The sequence below is a fragment of the Rhinatrema bivittatum genome, chromosome 3, assembly GCF_901001135.1.
Source record: "Rhinatrema bivittatum chromosome 3, aRhiBiv1.1, whole genome shotgun sequence".
In the NCBI taxonomy this organism is placed as follows: Eukaryota; Metazoa; Chordata; class Amphibia; order Gymnophiona; family Rhinatrematidae; genus Rhinatrema; species Rhinatrema bivittatum.
The window spans coordinates 413,063,890-413,085,203 of record NC_042617.1 but is presented as its reverse complement, the minus strand read 5'-3'; the positions used below and the strand labels follow the sequence as shown (position 1 = coordinate 413,085,203).

Here is a 21,314-nt window from a genome sequence, read left to right as displayed (position 1 = left end):
AAGCAAGCTACACCCATGCTTATTTGTTTTACCCAGACTGTGTTATTCAGCCCTTATTGGTTGTTTTTCTTCTCCCCTGCCGTTGAAGCAGGGAGTTATGCTGGATATGCGTGAAGTATCAGTTTTTCTTCTCCCCTGCCGTTGAAGCAGAGAGCTATGCTGGATATGCGTGAAGTATCAGTTTTTCTTCTCCCCTGCCGTTGAAGCAGGATATGCATTGAAAGTGAAGTATCAGGCTTATTTGGTTTGGGGTAGTAACCGCCGTAACAAGCCAGCTACTCCCCGCTTTGTGAGTGCGAATCCTTTTTTCTTCTCCCCTGCCGTTGAAGCAGAGAGCTATGCTGGATATGCGTGAAGTATCAGTTTTTCTTCTCCCCTGCCGTTGAAGCAGAGAGCTATGCTGGATATGCGTGAAGTATCAGTTTTTCCTCTCCCCTGCCGTTGAAGCAGAGAGCTATGCTGGATATGCGTGAAGTATCAGTTTTTCTTCTCCCCTGCCGTTGAAGCAGGGAGCTATGCTGGATATGCGTGAAGTATCAGTTTTTCTTCTCCCCTGCCGTTGAAGCAGAGAGCTATGCTGGATATGCGTGAAGTATCAGTTTTTCCTCTCCCCTGCCGTTGAAGCAGAGAGCTATGCTGGATATGCGTGAAGTATCAGTTTTTCTTCTCCCCTGACGTTGAAGCAGAGAGCTATGCTGGATATGCATTGAAAGTGAAGTATCAGGCTTATTTGGTTTGGGGTAGTAACCGCCGTAACAAGCCAGCTACTCCCCACTTTGTGAGTGGGGAGTAGCTCACCGAATGGTGAGGTAGTTGGGGTTTTTGATACCCTGGAGCATGCTGCAATAAGTAAGTGGCATCTGTTCTCCGATTCACTGCTGGAACTGAGCAGGGATGCTCCCACATTCGCTGCTGCAGGTCTAAAAGGACTTTGTGGACTGGGATAGCCATAATCTCCTTCAGTGCATTGACGAACTGCAGTACTTCTAGAGCCTTATGTCTTGAATCTTCCTCTGTAACCAATTGAAATGGAATTGTGTCTGCCATTTCTTTAATAAAATTTGTAAACAACAGATCTTCTGGAGGAGATTTTTTTCTCTCCTCTGGTGGAGAGGGCTCTGATTGTAGTTCTTCTGATTCTGTATCTGTACCATCATCCCTCCAGGGTTTATATGGAGGATGATGAGGAGAGTCAGGGTTTTCCAGTTGAATATGCTTTGATTTGAACGCAGCTTTTGTGGGAATGTGTTTTGGTAGTGAGGGCATCGATGGGGAATCGATGGGTCTCGATGGCATCGATGGAAAACGATTCCGAGCATCTCCCGATGGACGTGGATGAATTTGCACCGATGGATGTTCGAAAGGCATCGACGGAGTCTTTGGAAGTCGATGCCGATGAAGTCCCGATGGTCTTGGGGAAGAATCATAACTTCCACCGCCATCCTCTGATGACTCGGAAATCGGGAGGTGTGAAACCCTCGATGAGGGTATTATCCTACCTGCTTCTACTGTTGAGTTCTCTATCTGGCCAAAGCATGCTTAAATTCTTTCACAGAATTTCCTCGTAATAAAGTATTTTCCTATTAATAAAGTATTTTCTTATATTTCTTCTGAGCCTTCTTCCCTGCAATGTCATATCATGACCCTTTGTTCTTGAATGTGGGTTTTTTTAATTGAAAAATGCTTATTTTTGCTTTCTAAATATTCAAAGGTTTCTAACATATTGCCCCTTTCTTTTCTGGGATATAGTGAACATACTTTGAATTCCTTAAGCCTCCTTGTCTACGGTTTGCATTGTATGTCTGTCTTGTAGTATTTTGGTAGCTTGATGAACTCTCCACCTGGGTAACATGAAGCTAGGTTGAGATAACATTGTACAAATCTCATCTTTGAGTGAGTTTCCTCACTCCGAAGGTCATCAAATCTTCACAAGAGTGTACTGTTCTGTTTGTACGTCTCACTCTGAATGTCAAAGTGGCCCCTAACCCCTACTACTTAAACCTCACCTCGAGTTACTAGGTGGTCCTCATATAGAGGTATAAAGACCTAAGTACTATAAGGGCCTTATAGCTAGGGTCTCGTGCTCTGTTGTGTTCTCTCTCTCTCTCTCTCTCTCTCTCTCTCTCTCTCTCTCTCTCTCTCTCTCTCTCTCTCTCTCTCTCAACACAGCTTAAAATACTGAAAACACTATTTCCAAAAACATCACAAAGTATGATAAAACCATATTGCACAGCTCAACACAAATGAAAAAGGTGCAGTTATTTCCCATGTTACAACTATGTGGGTAAAGCCATGCTGACTTTGTTCCATTAAACCATGTCTTTCTATATGTTCTGTGATTTTGATGTTTAGAACACTTTCCACTATTTTTCCTGGCACTGAAGTCAGGCTATCCAGTCTGTAGTTTCCCGGACCGCCCCTGGAGCCCTTTTTAAATATTGGGGTTACATTAGCTATCCTCCAGTCTTCAGGTACAATGATGATTTTAATGATAGGTTACAAATTTTTACTAATAGGTCTGAAATTTAATTTTTGAGTTCCTTCAGAACTCTGGGATGTACACCATCTGGTCCAGCTGATTTACTACTCTTCAGTTTGTCAATCAGGCCTACCACATCTTCTAGGTTCACTGGGATTTGGTTCAGTCCATCTGAATCATTACCCATGAAAACTTTCTTCGGTACGGGTACCTCCCCAACATCCTCTTCAGTAAACACCGAAGCAAATAAATCATTTAATCTTTCTCTAAGTGCCCCTTTAACCCCTCGATCATCTAACGGTCCAACTGACTCCCTCACAGGATTTCTGCTTCGGATATATTTAAAAAAGGTTTTACTGTGGGTTTTTGCCTCTACGGCCAACTTCTTTTCAAATTCTCTCTTAGCCTGTCTTATCAATCTCTTACATTTAACTTGCCAACGCTTATGTATTATCCTATTTTCTTCTGTTGGATCCTTCTTCCAATTTTTGAATGAAGATCTTTTGGCTAAAATAGCTTCTTTCACCTCCCCTTTTAACCATGCCGGTAATCGTTTTGCCTTCTTTCCACCTTTCTTAATGTGTGGAATACATCTGGATTGTGCTTCTAGAATGGTATTTTTTAACACTGACTATGCCTCTTGCACACTTTTTACTGTTGTAGCTGCTCCTTTCAGTTTTATTTCTAACTATTTTTCTCATTTTATCAAAGTTTCCCTTTTGAAAGTTTACCACGAGAGCCATGGATTTGCTTACTGTCCCCTTTCAAGTCATTAATTCAAATTTGATCATATTATGATCACTATTGCCAAGCGGCCCCACCACCGTTACATCTCTCACCAAATCCTGTGCTCCACTGAGAATTATATCTAAACTTTCTCCCTTTCTTGTCGGTTCCTAAACCAATTGCTCCATAAAAAAGTCATTTATTCCATCCAGGAACTTTATATCTCTAGCATGTACTGATGATACATTTACCCAGTCAATATTGGGGTAAATGAAATCTACCAATAATAACGGTGCAGGGACAAGTCTTCAATTCCACAATTCCTAATATTTATTATATTTGATACTTCAGGAATGAAAATAGGCAACTCCACAGATCCAACATATTCATTTATAACATCCCCCGACACGGTTCCGTGTTTTGCGGTAGCTGCATCGGGAGGGACCACAAGTATTTAAAGGTTCTGTAAATGAAAAATAAAATTGAGGTGGAATATAAGAATGCGCTACTTTACATAGACCATTCAAACTAAGGTACATACCTTTTCCAGCTGTCATGGAGCGCGAGCGCCCTCAGACTGACAAACATTTAAAGCAAAAAATTGGCGCAAAACCAAGATCCCTCACGAGATCCTTCAACCAATCATCACAGAGCACCCATCAACTAAATAAATGCCACTCGATCTCCTTGTTGAGGCCACCCGGGCTAACTGTATCCAAAATGTAAATCCATCTTTGCTCTCTTCTTCCAAGTACCTCGAAAAAATCCCCTCCCCGTGATGGGGGGGAGACCACCTCAAGCACGGTGAAGAAGAGGTCAGAGATGGAGTGGTTCAACTGAGATCAATGTGTAAATAGAGGTTCGTCCATTCTAAGGTGTCGAATATTAGAACAGGCGATCCTCACACCCACCAGCCACCCAACATTAATTTCGTTACACTGGCTAATGATGAAATTTCGGATATAGTTCAAAATTCTATGTTTGCTACATAAATCTATCAATAATATCCGTATTAGGAGCTACCATCCAGGAAAAAGATCTAGGCGTCATAGTGAATAATACATTGAAATCATCGGCTCAGTGTGCTGTGGTAGTCAAAAAGGCAAACAGAATGTTAGGAATTATTAGGAAAGGAATGGTGAATAAAACGGAAAATGTCATAATGCCTCTGTTATCACTCCATGGTGAGACCGCACCTTGAGTACTGTGTACAATTCTGGTTGCTGCATCTCAAAAAAGATATAGTTGCAATTGAGAAGGTATAGAGAAGGGCGACCAAATGATAAAGGGGATGGAACAGCTCCCCTATGAGGAAACGCTAAAGGGGTTAGGGCTGTTCAGCTTGGAAAAGAGATGGCTGAGGTGGGGATATGATAGAGGTCTTTAAAATCATGAGAGGTCTAGAATCGGTTATTTACTCTTTTGGATAATAGAAGAACTAGGAGGCACTCCATGAAGTTAGCAAGTAGCACATTTAAACTAATCGGAAAAAAAAATATTTTTCACTCAATGCATTATTGAGCTCTGGAATTTGTTGCCAGAGGATGTTGAGAGTGTTTAGTGGACTCTTGGGCCGGCCTGGCAGAGACAGGGAAAGGTGGACCGCTGTCTCCGTGGAGCGAGGTGCAGGCCGGGAGGCGGACACTGGACCAGGTGAAAGAGTAGGCCTTCACCCTGGAAACCCGTACTCCCCAAGAGGGGCCTGTGGGAGTCCAGCCGCTGGGACTTAGGAGATCAGTGAAGATGTCTTCACCCTGGAAGCCAAGACTCCCCCGGGAGGAGCCCGTAGGAGCCCGACCACTGGGGCTTAGGGGACGCAGAGAAGATGATCCTGGATCAAGGCAGACACCAGGCTGGAACTGAAGCAGGGCACAGAAGCAGGAACCAGGCTGGAACTGAAGCAAGGCACAGAAGCAGGAACCAGGCTGGAACTGAAGCAGGATACTGAGGCTGGAACCTGGCTAACAGACGTTAGTGAACTCCGAGGCACACAGCAACTAGGAACCCCAAGGTAACCTCGTTGCAAGGCGTCTAACCAAGGTAGACACCGGCCTTACATATCCGTCGGCGTCTGACGTCACTGAGACGGGCGGAGCATCGAGTGGCGAGAAAGGGCATACAAGTTCGGGCTCTTGGCGCGCACGTGCGCCTAGGAGGAGGGCGAATGGCTTTGGCGTCCCGGCGGCGTCGCCCCCGCAGAAACGCCGCCGAAGAACAGGCCCGAGACCCGGCGGACCCCTGCAGCGAGCTCGAGTCCCAAACCCGGAAGATCGAGGTAAGGTCCCGGTCGCGAGTGCCGTGATCGGGGCCACAACAGAGGATGTGGTTAATGCAATTAGTGTAGATGGGTTTAAAAAAGGTTTGGATAAGTTCTTGGAGGAGCAACCCATTAACTGCTATTAATCGAGTTGTCTTAGAGAATAGGCACTGCTATTACTGGCATCAGTAGCATGGGATCTACTTAGTGTTTTGGTACTTGCCAGGTACTTGTAACCTGGACTGGCCACTTTGGAAACAGGATGCTGGACCCTTGGTCTGACCCAGTATGGCAATTTCTTATGTTCAATTTCTTAATAAGGATAATACCAAATGGTTAAACGTTTCCCTTTATCTTTATATTCCACATTGAAATCTGAGATCATTAAACCAAGGTTTATTAAACATTCCTTCAATTAAATCAACACATCTGAGTGAGGTTAGGGATAGAGCATTATCTGTAGCAGGCCCAAAATTAAGGAACTGTTTGTCAACTGAATTAAGACTACAAAGAGATTTTGCAGCTTTTAAAAAAGATCTTAAAATGTGGTTATTTAAACAAGCATACTAGATTTCAATGGCTACATAACATCATTGCAAGAGTAAAGGGTTGAGGCCTTCTTTTATTATCTTTTTCTATTTATTTTTTAGTCTATTTTTATTTATTTTATACTTTTATCTGTTTTTCATTTTACATAATTTATTATTATGTAAATGTATTTATTTTAAACTGCCTTTATGTGTTATAATAATGTGAGATAGTTTTAACTGTTTATAATTGTAAACCTATATGATTGTTTATACAGAATAGCAGTATATATATCCAATAAATAAATAAATAGACAAATAAATGCACCTAACATATTACGCCAATCCCAAGGATGCACCATTACACCCTTTCTTTCATTGAAAGGACTGGTCTGAATGGATGAAGAGGAAGAACAATATTAAGTATCTGAAATCTAATTCTGTGGGCACTAGAGAGGTAGTGAAGGTCAGCTAATAGGGGGGCTTAAATGGTCAAACTTTCTGGCACTAAAGAGAATTTTGCCACAGTATTCTGAATTGCATAAATTTAGGGTCAATGTGTAAACCTGATATAAATTATTGGAATACTCCATATGATTGGAGATCATTAAATGAACAAAACCTTGTAAATCTTTCCTTTCTAAAACATTTTATAGCTGATGAAGAACATATATATGAGGTGTGAATCACAGATGAAACTTGGAAGAGCACTGAGACTTTTGAATCCATTTTCATTCCCAAGATAGTTACTGTATCTTTGGAAACAATATTAATCCCCAAATGGAAGGAAAGCTCAGTAAAGTATGATTTCATCTGGATTCCCATAAAGCCTTGGATTTGGTTGGATTAAGTTTCAGTTATGATCGTTCAGTCACCCAGAGACCAAGGATATTTAGGATAGACAGGTTGTGTGAGGCTTAGGAATCAAAATAAGCCACAATTTGGATGTCATCAGAGAAGAAAAAACAGTTAATACCAAAAGCTAGTATAAGAGTCACAGGACAAATTAAATAGTGTATGAACTAAAACAGAGCCTAGGGGAACTCCACAAATGAACTTATAAGTCCAATCAGTTAAAAAAGATTTGAACCAGTTTAGAACTATTCTACCAAAGCTTAGTTCTAGCCTTTTAGTAATAGTGAGTGATTTATGGTATCCAAGGCAGAGTCGGATTTAATTTTTAATGCCCAAATATAGAGTGCCATGGTAGTTCCCCTTTGATGCTCTCCCAGCAAATGGCCCTAAAGCAATCAGAAACAGTCTTCTTTTTGACCTGGATATTTGGCACCTTCAAAATTTGGCACCTTAGAAAGTTGCCTATGCCTAATTCCATGTCTGATCGATGACTGCACCTATATCTAATAAACTTACACGAGCCTTTCATCCACATTTCGTGCACCATAGATATAAGTGTTTTATCTGTAATATGGTCTTTATGAAATCCGGACTGTCTCAGGTGAAGGGCATGAGTTTTTTCAAGGACATTGCTAAGCTGCTGAAACACCACTTTTTCAAAATCACTAATTTGGAGTAGCTACTGAATGACAAAATGAACTTTCAAATTTAATAAAAATGGAGTCATTCATTTCTGGCTCAGTCAGGGCAAGTTCATCTTGAAGAGGAATCAGTGGAAATTTATTTTGGATGTCTCAGATTCAAAGTAATCTGCAAAAAATATCTGCTGATAAGCTTACCAAGTAATCCTCTATGGTGCTACAATTATTGGCAGTCAGCCTAGAAATGATTTTGTGGAGATGTCTGGGACAATTTTCAGCTTTTATGAACTGAGTAGAAAGATACTGTTTTGCAGCTCTAATTGCTGACTTATAGGTAACTATATTAGTTTCCCACAGCTGAAAGCTGGACAGTGATTTTGTTTTCCAGCATTTCCTTTCAAAATGGCAGCACTGCCTTTTTAATAAAGTTAAACCAGATGGATACCATGGGGAGTATGGAGGGGAAGAGAAAGATCGAGTCTGGAGAGGAGCCACCTTTTCTAAAGCAGACTGAAGCACAGAGTTACACACATGAACCTGAGTGTCAATAGGAAGCTCAGAAAAAGTGTCAGAGAAATTTAAGTGGGAGAGCGACCACTCTATATTAATATCTTACATATTTCTAGAGGAAAGAGAAGATGCATTTTCCTTAAAAGAGTTATCCTCAGTATTAAAGAGAAAAGTAATCATATCCAGGGGAGAGAGAAGAAATAGATCTGGCTATAAGATAAAACACATTTTCCTAAAACAAAAACAAAATCAAAGGTGTTCTAGCTGAATGTGCTGGAAAGTGAACGTGCTGTGTAAAACTCAGGTCATCAATTGAAAATAGACATTTCTTATCAGTCAGTTTTTGCAGATCATTTGCCTGCACATTAAAGACTCCAAGGACCTAACTGAGATTTCTGATACAACCCTAAAATTTTGTCTACTGAGGACTCTGATAAAGTCGACATTAAATAAGAAGGCCTGATAGTTCTTTGCACTAGTCCTAACCAAAGGAGCTTTACTCATAGGAAAAGATTCAGTGTCAAGCATTTTAAGGTTTAGATATTCATAATAAAGAATTTCTACTCACTTTCCCAACCACATATACTGAAGACTTGGTTGATGCTTACTGGTGTGAAGTAAGGCTTTTATGAAAGCTTACTATTTACTGTTGTACACCACTTTGGATGATTTATTTTAGACAGGAAAGCGGTTTATAAATTGCCGTAATAAATAAATAAACAAATAAATAAATACACCACCCCCTTTTTTTCAAAGATCTACAATAATAGCATCGTGCCAAACCTAGTGGACAAATTTATATAACAAAATGCTCTTCCCTTCCTCTTGACAAGTTTCAGTAATAAAAAAATAACTGAATCAGATGTTCTAAAATATGATTAAAGATTCATGTAGGCTTTTGACGTCAAGAAATGTGCATTAATTAGTCCAATTTTCAACTTTCTGGGAGGCAAAGCAAATGATAATCTTGGTATAGTCACAGTCTGTCCATTTGTACTTATTCAGTTCTGTCTGCAGCCACAAAGAGCAGAGCTGGAAAAAGGGGAAGGACTAAAGGAATAAATAAGTTCTATACTTGGTCTCGTCGAAATCTCCACATCGTTGAGGATTCGTCCATGCACCCTGCAGAATAAGTCTATGACCACAAAGAACAGCGATGGCAACAGAAGAAAAATGAGAAAACAAAGAAGTATTTACATCTATATCAGAAGTGGACGTTTTTTGTCTTTTGCTGAAGATGCTTCAGGGTAGTGCTAAGGGGTATGCCAAGGGTTGAATTCCCTTCTTCAGCAAACATGACACCCTGACAGGTCAAGGTTTAGACAGCACCAAGCTACAAATGACATCAATGGGTGGGCAGGATTCGGCCCACAGATCTGCGATTCAGCTGCAACAAGAGCAGCAAGCACTGTAACAGTAGAGCTGGTCAGACAGCATGATGAAGGGAGAGCCAGCAGAGCTTGCCTTCATCTAGCAGGTCAGGGTGGAGTCTGGCAGCCCTAGCTGAGTTGGAAAGGGGCCCACAAATATGGCTAATAGCCTGGACTGGTACATGCCCGAGACAGAATTGAGAATTCTTTCGTTACAGGAAATGTGACTTGCCTGAAATAGATCTAGGACTTTTTCAGTCACTGTCCTATTTCTGAGGTACAAATTACAAAAGGTAAATTATTTAGCTTTTTGAAAAGGGGTAAAGGCTTTCTTATTCCCAGCCTAGGATCAGTAACCTTTTAATAGCCAATGTTATCATCAGATGGTTCAGGACATTTAGTTAATTCATTTATTTGATTTATATTCCGCTTTGCAGACATTTTAAAGCAAATTACATTCAGGTACTGTTTGTATTTAGTATATTTTGATGTTATTGTTATTGTTTGTTATAATTTTTAATTTAATTATTTGCTTTTATTGTTTCTTATGTTGTGTATACTGCTTCAGGTGATTTGACGAAGAACAAGGAGGTGAGCTGGTTGTCAATAAGAACACCCAGGCTTCGAGTGTGGGCGGGGAAGGTAGAGGATGAGTAAGAAGGGGGTATAGGGGGTGAAGGGCGTTAGTTGGAGATGATGAGCAGTTCAGTTTTCTGAGGGTTGAGAGCCAAATGCATGTTGGTGAGTAGCTGGTTAATAGAAGTGAGGCATGAATCCCAGTTTTGGAGGGCAGTTTGCAGGGAGTCTGTAAAAGGGAAAAGAATCTGCACATCATCTGCATTAGATGAAGTGTTTGAAACCAAGGTTGGAAAAGAGGTTGGGTGAGAGGGAGCATGTAAATGTTAAACAATGTGGAAGAGAGGGAGGAACCTTGGGGGACCGCCCCCCCCCCCCCGGTCAAGGCTGATGGGGTCAGAGTCATTGTTGTCAATGATGACAGTGTAGTGATGATTTTGTAGATAAGATTTTATCCAGGAGAGAGCAGTTCCAGAGATTCCAATACTGATAAGGATGTTGATGAGGATGTTGTGATTAACGGTGTCGAAAGCAGCGGAAATGTCCAACATGGCGAGAAGATAGGAATTGCCAATTTCCATTCCTTTGATTATCGTGTCGGTTAGGGAGAGGAGTAAGGTTTCAGTGTTAAGGTGTTTCCGGAAACCATATTGTGTAGAGGGGAGGATATTGTTTTGATCGAGGTAGTCAGATAGGCGAGAGTTAACTAGTTTTTCCAGGATTTTGGAAAGGAAAGGGAGATTGGAGTTAGGTCTGAAATTAGATAAGCTGGCAGAATCTAGACTGGGTTTTTTGAGAATGGGTTTAACCACAGCTTGTTTTAGGATGTGGGGGACTGTGCCTTGTTCCAAGGAAATGTTGAAGATATCAGAGAGAGGTTTAGCAATGGTTTTGGGAATAGCTAGTAGGAGTTTGGTAGGTATAGTTTCAGAAGGGTGGGAAGAGGGTCTCATCTTTTTAAAGATATTTTCAATTTCAAGGGAAGAGGAAGGTTCAAATGAAAAGAGTGATGTAGAAATGTTAAAGAAGGGAAGTGTTACATTGTCAGTGTTTGGGGAGAATTGTGCAGTGAGTGAAAAAACTTTGTTTTGAAAGAAATGTGCTAGTTCATTGCACTGTTTTTTAGAAGTGGGTTCTTGTGGTAGTGTTGGGGTGGATCGAGTGAGGTTAGAGATAACAGAGTATCTTTGTAAAATACTTTCTGAAAATCCAGATACACTATAATCAGCTGGTTCAGCTTTATCCACATGTTCATTTTTACCCTCAAGAAAATGTAGCAGATTGGTGAGGCAAGACTTCCCTTGGCTAAATCCACATTGGCTTTGTCCCATTAAACTATGCCTATCTATATGATCAGCAGTTTCTTTTCTTTATGATAGTTTTTACCATGAGGTATGGCACAGACGTCAAACTCACTGGTCTGTAGTTTCCTGAATCATCCCATGATCCCATTTTAATAATTGACATTACATTGGCAACCGTCCAGTTTTTAGGTGCCATAGATGATTTTAATGATAGTTCACAAAATTAGTAATAGCAGGTCCGCAATTTCTTTTTTGAGTTCTTTCAGAACTCTGGGCTGTATACCTTCTGGTTCAGGAGATTTGCTACTCTTTAGTTTGTCAATTTGCCCCATTACATCTTCCATGTAAACTCAGATTTGTTTCAGTTCTGCTGAATCATCACCTTTGAATATCATTTCTGGCATGGGTATCTCTTTTACACCTTCCTCAGTGAAGACTGAAGAAAAAAAATTATTTAGTCTCTCTGCTATGGCTCTATCATTCCTAAGGGCCCCTTTTAGCCCTTGATCATCTAATGATCTAACTGATTCCCTTGCAAGCTTTTTACTTTGAATGTACCTGAAAACATTTTTATTATGAGTTTTTGCTTCCTCTACAACCTTCTTTTCAAATTCTCTCTTTGCCTTCCTTAACAATGCTTTGCATCTAACTTGCCAGTGTGTATGCTGTTTCCTGGTTTGTTTGTTTTTTTCATTCAGATCTCTTTTCCATTTCTTGAAAGATGATCTTTTAGCTATTATAGCCTTCCAAACTGGCTGTGGGGTCCCAGGACAGGCTTGGGAAGCCCTGTCCTAGGACATATTTCAACTGACTCTATATTAGTTATTGAGCATTTTATCTTTAGAATGAATCCAAATGATATAAGGCTAATAGTAATGTTTTCCACTTTCCAGATATTACCCATTTAGCATTCAAGACTATATCATCTCTTAATAAATGCAACCATTTTATTACCTATTTTTCTCATATCTTAAATTTTCTTAACTTCACTATTGCAGTTGGGCATAGGCGGATAAATGTGGCACCTATCTACTTATTTTCACAAAGTATGTAAACCTACAGAATTTAGCAGATAGGGCAAGTCTCCCAGATCTTCCAGGCGACTCCCAGGCTGCACGTCCTTCCTTCTGCCTTCCAGAGCAACAGTAGCCTCACATGTATAGTGTTAAGAAACAAACAAGCAGCACACACTGCAGGGATTGGAAAAGAGCATATGTGGTCACTGTTCCCTCTCCTCCTCCTATTCCTACAGCATCTAGTTAAGATTCAAAAGGAGGCCCATGCAGACACTGCAGGGAGAAGAACAGCAGCTGCCATGGGACACAGCAAGTACACATGCTTTTCCTGATTCCCTGTGGCCAGTGCTGTCTGCTCCTCTGCTGACACTGCAGTTCCATGGGCACTGCTACTACTGAAAATTCAAGCTCCAACCACTCACCAAGGTAAGAAAATTAAATGGATGACTCTGACTTGTCTCAGCACTAGAGTTCTGCAAGCCTCGGTCATCCATTTAGTTTTCTTACCTTGGTGAGTGGATGGAGCTTGAATGTTCTGTAATAACAGTACCCATGGAATTGCAGTGTTAGCAGAGGAGCAGGCAGCACTGGCCACAGGGAACTAGGTAAAGCATGTGTGCTTGCTATGTCCCATGGCAGCTCAAAAGAGGTGAGATGTAGGCTGAGAGTGAGAAGCAAAGGAGCTAAGATGAGAAGGAAAGAAAAGGCCAACAAAGGGGGAAATGAAAGAAGAGGAAAAGAGGAGCTAAGAGAAGGGTGAGCAAGAGAGTGAGAAAAATTAGAGATGAGAATAGTGAGCTCAGAGGAGAAGAGAATCCAAATAACAAATGGATGAATGAAAGGGAAGAGTACAAGAAAGGAGTGATGTAAGACTTAGGGAGGCAAAGACAGCCTACCCATCTAAAAATAAAGGAACACAGCTCTGGACTCCCTCCCTCCATCCTTCAATTTTTCTTTGTCTACATATTTCTCCAACAGCACTTTTTTAAATCAATAAAAATGTAAATTGAGACATTCTAAAGATTATGTTCTATTTACAAGTATACTATTTTGAAAATGCTATTTAATATTTTTAATATGAATTAGATGTGACAAAATTGATATACAGTACTTGATATAAACTAGTTTAGATATTGGGCCAGATATATTAAACTTAGTCTGTGTGCATACATTTTGCCACAGCTGCATTTTAGCAGTAAAAGGGTGTAACCACTGAAACCCCTCCTGCACAGGAGGAAAAGGATGCCTCAGGAGCCTCTGTTAGGATCCCTGAGCTGCCACACTGTTGCAGGAACCAAACGATATGGTGAGCGAGGAGTACTTGAGTAAGTACCCAGGAGATGGGATTATTAGTGTTTGGTTACTAGACCCGACCAAATATTGCACAGGTTAAAAAAAACCAAAAAAAAACAGGCTATCCAGGCTAGTTGGCATTCCTACATGTAGTCCTACAGTACCTAATCAGTGCCTTGCTATCTCTGAGATTTAGTTTCCATGGTATAAAAATAAAAATATTATGCAAGAAAACAAACCACTAGAGTCCACACAATACCTGCTCAGGGGCAAGCCCTTCGGAGACCCAGAGATGTTCCTTGAGGAGATGCTGATAGCTGAGGCAGTGTTTTACTGCCGGAGGGAAGTTACCCATCAGGGCCGGATGGAATCTTGCCCTCCTTCTCCTTATTTCATTATCTGAGAATTAAGGGAGCAGCGGGCGTTCACGCTGAAACCAGCATCGGGATACACCCGGCCAAGGAACTCCAGCCGCTCGCTCCCTGCTGGGTTACGTCAGAACTACTGCTGGGCATGTGGGCATCTGATTGGCGGAAAGCTGACGGCCCAGGTATCGGCAGGGAGATTTTCCGTTACCCTAGCAACAGCATCCGCAGCCGCCAGAGCTCGGTAGCGAAGTCCTGCTCTGATACAAGGCTGGCCGTTCCCCGGGGCCTCCTGCATCCAGCATTTCCGTCTCAAGTAGAGGCACACGTGCAGAGCCTCTTCCACTATCGCTTGTCTGCCTCGCACCCAATTGCTATCCACTACATATTTGTTAGAGACGTTCGACTGGAGCGCGGGACGTTGCACATGCGCTGATAAGCAGCAATACCAGAGAGGGGATTGAGTGCGCAGGCGCCGGTCCTCTTTCCTTCTGTCGGTGGTGCGTGAGCTCGCCGTCTGCAGTGATTATGCCCAGCTTTCAAAGAGCCAATGTACAATTAGACTGGAGGCTGCTCGCGACAAGACACCACAGTCCTCGCATGCATCAGCGATCCACCCACCACAAAACCTGCTGTTCCTGTTACTGGTTCCAGTGATAATTGTCCTTAAAAAAAAGAGAGAGATACCAGATAAAGGCCAGTGGCAAGCAAAATCCCAATAGGGAAAAGGAAGCAAGTTCAAAAAGGTTCTCTGTCATGGACCTGGTGTGCAGTGGAGTAGCCAGAGCTGATTTTTTCGGTGGGCCCAGGGTTAACATGAGTGGGCAGTAGGCTTACAGGTCTGAGCCCTACTAGTTGTTCTATCCATAAATAATGCTTTAGAGTAGGCTGCAAACAGCTGTTATGCATCGAGTGAAACTTTAAAATATTCTAAATTAATTATTTCAGGCACTTACCAACATTAAAAATGTCTTATCAATCTGTATTAATTTTATTTTAGTTTATAAATACATATGAATATCATGTAAAAAGTAAGGAACATAAACATCAGATCCAATCAATCCTGTAATAAAACAAATTTCAATGAAGTCTTTTTGAATACTCTTTCTAGAAAGGCAGAGATCATCAAAGCTTCAGTAAAATAGTAATTAGAACTAGCGCAGAGCAGAACTAGGACAGATCACATAACAACCCAACATGCAAAAGAAAAACAAATTAAAATTCTTGTATCACCTCAGCAAAACAAAATCCTAACACTTCTAAACACTCTGGGGTAGATTTTCCACTGTGCACGTGCGCGACCATGTTCGCATGCTTCCCGGCATGCACACATGGACACACCGATTTTCAACCATGCGCACACCGGTGCGCATATGATAGAAAATCTGGGCCGTGCGCACATGTACACTGGATTTTATAATCCGTGTGCATATGTGCGGGTGGCGCACACAAAGGGGGGGAGGGACTTCTGCAATTTCCACGCAGCAACACATTGTGGCCTTCCCCAGTTCCCTCCCAGTACGCTCCAATTAAAGAATGGACTGGGAGAGAACTTCTCTACCCCCCTACCTACACTTCCTTCCCCTTCCCCTTCCCCTCACCTCTCCTCCCCACCCCCTAAACCCTACCTATTCTTTTCTTTGTTTTTTTTTGTTTGTTTTCTTAGTTAAGGGCCCGACCTGAAGTAAGTTGCGTGTGCCAGCAGCCAAGTCTTCGGGACAGCGATGAATGGTGCTGTCCCAGCCCGCCCTCCGCCCTACCCCACCCTGCCCAAAACACGCCCCCCCCCCCCCGGCCAGCCCCTTCAAAGAGGCCTGGCACTTATTCGCATACCGGTGATTACGCACATGACCAGTTCTCTTAAAAAATTCACCCGACATGCGCAAGGCCCAGCCATGCGTGTAAACAACGGAATTTGCGCACGTAGGGCTTTTAAAATCTACCCTGCAAAAAAAAAAAAAAAAGACACCTAGAACCTTGCCTTTCCATAAAATCACAGCACTAACTCAGGCATCAAACAGCACTCATTTATAAAAGGCAGCAATACAAATATTACACCAGGCCCCAGAACACTAATATGCCACCTACTGGACAAAGCAAACAAGCTGGAATGGGTACAAATTCTTACAGAGAAAATCCACACTAGCAGAGCACGGACCAACTCTTATCTAATAGAGAAATAAGGGACTGCAAATTAGAAACTGAAACATGCAGACAAAACCAAAACAACGCCTGAGAAATCAGACTCTGAACAGTAGAACTCTAAAGAAACAGCAAAATACAAATACATAAGACATACACATTCCCAAAGATGGCATATTTCAATTGCTAAAAAAATCATTTTACTTTTTTTTACCTTTTGTCTTTTCATTTTTCTAAACAGTTGGTCCTGGTCTCTTTTTTCCACTTTCCCCTTGTCAGTCTTTTCCTAAGTCTTTTACTCTCACATTCTCTCTCTTTTCTCACAGACAGGCTCCCACTCTCCTAATAATTCCTAACATTCTATTTGCTTTTTTGATCGATGCCACACAATGAACAGAGCATTTCAAAGTATTTTACTTTTCATCGGTGGTATTCCTAATATGGAATCTAACATCTCTATCACACAAAACACCTACACACAGGCTCTCTCACATACTTTCCCTCACACACACACACACAGGTTCTTGCTCTCAGGCTCCCACATGCAAAAACAGCACACACACACACCCCCATGCTCTCTCACACCTGCCTACCTATACTCTCACACACATACACACAAGAAATGAGTCTCACAGTCATTCACTGCCTACTTTGTTCTTGCTCCTTCCCTCTCACTCACCTCTTACCTTTTACCTGTCCTCTCACTCACTCCCTTCCCCTTCCCTCTCACTCATTCCTTCCTCTTCCCTCACTCACTCCTTGCTTTCCCCCTTCCCCCTCACTCCTTCCCTTCCCCCTTCCCTCTCACTCATCCATTTCCCCCTCACTTTTCCATTTCCTTTCCTTCCCTCTCATTAATCCCCTTTCCAATCCTCCTTCCCTCTCACCCCTTCCCCTCATTCACCCCCTTTTCTTTCTTCTCACCACTCCTCCCTTTCCTTCCCTCTTACCACTTTCCCTCTTACTGACTCCTCTTTCCCTTCAATTCCTTCCCTCCCCTCTCAGTCACCCCTCTTCCATTCCCTTTCCTTCCTTTCCCTCTCACACCTCCCCTCAATCACAGCCCTCCCCCCTTCCCTTCCACTCATTTTGTATGGTTCCCTTATCCTCCCCTCCTCAGTAAGAAGGAAGGGGAGGGAGAGGAAGCTAAGCAAGTGAGGCAGATAGAAAGGTAAGAGACAGGGAGAAGAGGTGAGGGAGTAAGACATTTTCACTCCTTCTCCCTTGCCTTTAACAGCCTACCTCCATCACCTCTTGTGGCCTGTCACATCACTGTGGTCGTCTTCAGCCCACTGGAGGAAATACTCTTGCGGGCTGTTCTTCCCCAGGCCGTTGTTGTCCTCTACAGCCCGCGAGGGGGGTGGAATCCTCGTGGTCAGGTTTTCAATGTGCTGCCGCAGTTCTGATCATGTGCCCACGGAGGATATCCCTGCGGACACAACATAATTGTGCCGCCGTGGGCCTGTTCATGTGCTCGCAGGGGATGGGATTGCAACAGGCATGTCATTATCACGCCACCGTGGGTCTGCTCAGGTGTCCGCGTGGGGATGGAATCCCCACAGGCAGTTCATCACCATGCTGCTGTGATGTTGGGCAGCTCTGTCTGGGTGGGCTTCAGCCCAAAATGGGTGGGCCATGCCCCTCCCAGGTCCACCCATGGCTACGCCTCTTCTGATGTGACCTAGCAGAAAATTACCAGCTCTCAAGCCTAGGACTAGGACCTAGAACTGCAGTTAAGTCCTCTATTCCTCCTTTGAAGACTAGCAACTGGTACTAGGGCTGGAAATACAAATTAATGGAGTGCAAACAAAATACCTGCAGTACCTGAATGTAATCTGCTTTGAAAGTCCCTGAAAAGTTGAATATTTATTTATTTATTTGTTTTATTTAAGGCTTTTATATACCGATGTTCCTGTACTAGTACATATCACGTCGGTTTACATAGAACCAAAGTTGGAAATTACATCAAACAAGAGGGTACAGATAACAGAGCTAACTTCGTATGAACTTATAGATAAAGCAGCGAATGACTTAAAATAAAATTAAATTATTATAAATATAAGTATAAATATATAAAATATAGATAAACATAAACATTCAACAAACTTGGATTTACAGCAGACTTGAAAAGCATGAATGCATTATAACATACAGCTTGCGGGGAAATAATGAGATTAAATTATAAGATTAAATGGTTACGGCGTCGGACATCTCGCATCATCGTGAATCTGACCCTGAGGGAGAGACCTTTAAGTGAAGGCTTTTGTGAAAAGCCAAGTTTTGAGCTTTGAATGGGTTAATAAACATGTGGATAAAGGTGAGCTGGTAGATGTAGTGTATTTGGATTTTCAGAAGGCATTTAACAAAGTCCCTCATGAGAGGCTTCTAAGAAAACTAAAAAGTCATAGGATAGGAGGCAGTGTCCTTTCATGGATTACAAACTGGTTAAAAGACAGGAAACAGAGAGTAGGATTAAATGGTCAATTTTCTCAGTGGAAAATGGTAAACAGTGGAGTTCCTCAGGGATCTGTACTTGGACCGGTGCTTTTCAATATATATGTATAAATGATCTGGAAAAGAATATGATGAATGAGGTTATCAAATTTGCGGATGATACAAAATTATTCAATCACAAGCGGATTGTGATACATTACAGAAGGACCTTGCAAGACTGGATGATTGGGCATCCAAATGGCAGATGAAATTTAACATAGACAAGTGCAAGGTGTTGCATATAGGGAAAAATAACCCTTGCTGTAGTTACATGATGTAAGGTTCCATATTAGGAGCTACCACCCAGGAAAAAGATCTAGGCATCATGGTGGATAATACTTTAAAATCGTCGGCTCAGTGTGCTGCAGCAGTCAAAAAAGCAAACAGAATGTTAGGAATTATTAGGATGGGAATGGTTAATAAAATGGAAAATGTCATAATGCCTCTATATCACTCCATGGTGAGACTGCATCTTGAATTCTGTGTACAAATCTGATCTCCGCATCTCAAAAATATATAGTTGCGATGGAGAAGGTACAGAGAAGGGCAACCAAAATGATAAAGGGGATGGAACAGCTTCCTTATGAGGAAAGGCTGAAGAGGTTAGGGCTGTTCAGCTTGGAGAAGAGATGGCTGAGGGGGGATATGATAGAGGTCTTTAAGATCATGAGAGGTCTTGAACGAGTAGATATAATCAGTTATTTACACTTTTGGAATAATAGAAGGACTAGGGGGCATTCCATGAAGTTAGCAAGTAGCACATTTAAGACTAATTGGAGAAAATTATTTTTCACTCAACACACTAAAGCTCTGGAATTTGTTGCCAGAGGATGTGGTTAGTGCAATTAGTGTAGCTGGGTTCATAAAAGGTTTGGATAAGTTCTTGGAGGAGAATTTCATTAACTGCTATTAATCAAGTTTACTTAGGGAATAGCCACTGCTATTAATTGCATCAGTAGCATGAGATCTTCTTAGTGTTTGGGTAATTGTCAGGTTTTTGTGGCCTGGTTTGGCCTTTGTTGGAAGCAGGATGCTGGGCTTGATGGGCCCTTAGTTTGACCCAGCAAGGCAATTTCTTATGTTCTTATGTTAATTAACTCCGGTGCGATGCCAGCGGATAGCATCATTTGAAGAAGAAAAGAAGAAAAGGATGTCTTTAGAGCTGCTCTGAGGCCTCTGCTCTGGGCCTGGGCTGGACTTAGGCCAAGACCCAGGCATCCGGACTCGGTCCCCAAATCAGGGCCCTAGCATCAGGCCTGGGTCCAGGCTGAGGCCCCAGTGTCAGGACCTGACCTCCGGGCCGAGCCACAACATTGGGTTTGTGCCCATGCTCCAGCCTAGCCACATTGGTGTTCATAATGAGGCCCCAGTGTTGGGCCTAAGTCCAGGCTCTGGCCTAGTCTAAGGCATCGGCCTTGCATACGCCGAGATCTCAGCAACTTACTGTGTCCTTGACCTACTCAAGGATTTGGCTTTGACCTGGGCCTACGCCTTGCTGACATGGTTTTCTAGCAAGTTGCAAGTAGTCAGAGGTGGCTAAGCAATAAGCATTAGGATGTCTACTGTACAAGGCACTGTCCTGGTGAAGCATATGCCGGCACTTACCTGCTCAGGAGAGCAGGTAAGTTGAAAAATAAAAATTATTAGGTTAATTGGGGGGGTTTATGGGTTAGGGTGGAGAGGGGAAAAGGAAGGAAGGTTAGCTAGGTGGTTTAGAAAGTTCCCTCCCAGTTGCTCCTTCCTTTTCCCCTCTCCACCCCTTTATTGGAAACAGAACAGACTGGGAGGGAACAAGAAAGACCTAGTCACATTGGCGCGTGTTTCTTAAACCCCGCCTCTTGCATGCGTGAGTCGGCACCCGCATGCACATGCGCGCCTTGATTTAAAATCGGGCACACATGTGAGCATAGTTATCAGATTTTATAACATGCTCGCGGCGACGCTTGCATGTTATAAAATCAGCACGTGACTTTTAAAACTTACCCGAAAGCTTTGAAATTACCCTCCCTAGGTGCACTAATCTGTTCTGGAGTTTTCTGTTTCAAAGCATTTCTATATAATTTTGAATATTAGCAAGAGAGATATTTTAATAATGCCATCCCCTTGAAAAATAGTAGGGAATGCACAAAAATATGCCAGCTTTAGTACGGTGCAGAAGACAAATGAGAAATTGTACTAAACAGAAAATTGTAAGGGTTATTTACTGAAGGTTTTCTCCCATTTTTTTCTTTGAGAAAAATGCTTAGTAAATAAGGCTCTCTGTATGAAGAGCATGGTCTTAGCATTTTTCATGGAATTAACCAAAACGTTCTTTTATCATTATATGAAGACCAAGTATTTGTTATGAATAAGTTCTTTAGCCAGTTTAGGTACAATAATGAAAATAAGGTTGAATGATCAATCAGAAACTCATCTTTTCAATCGAGGATTTGACTTAGAATGCATGTCTGAGCTTTTGGTGCTGACAAGGAATGCATTTTTCTGGAAAACTAATCAAAGGTTTTTGTTCCCCCTTAGTGTTGGACTGTAAGACACCATCAATACATAATAATAACATTTAGCCCTTCATATGACAGTGAATTATATACTTTTTTAACCTTTTCTGTGTACTCTTTCATGCGTTTGGATAATACTAAAAAAAATATATACCCAAGGAAATATATTTCAAATGTTAACAGCACTTTCAAAAACAGCAGGTTATATTTTGTCATCTCCTTCAGTAAGCAGATGGTGCAGCCAATTTTCCAAAGCTCTTCTCTC

The 21,314-nt window shown here is 42.0% G+C and overlaps 1 protein-coding gene across 1 annotated transcript in view; it reads right to left on the bottom strand.

Moving 5' to 3' along the window:
* Nucleotides 1–14,514, bottom strand: part of HMGCLL1 (3-hydroxymethyl-3-methylglutaryl-CoA lyase like 1) — a 250,155-nt gene extending 235,641 nt beyond the window's left edge. Inside the window, exon 1 of the mRNA XM_029595695.1 lies at nt 13,814–14,514. Coding sequence (XP_029451555.1) covers nt 13,814–13,909 — 96 coding nt within the window. The 5' untranslated portion in view covers nt 13,910–14,514. The remainder of the gene's footprint in view (nt 1–13,813) is intronic.
* Between the last annotated feature and the right edge of the window lie 6,800 nt (nt 14,515–21,314).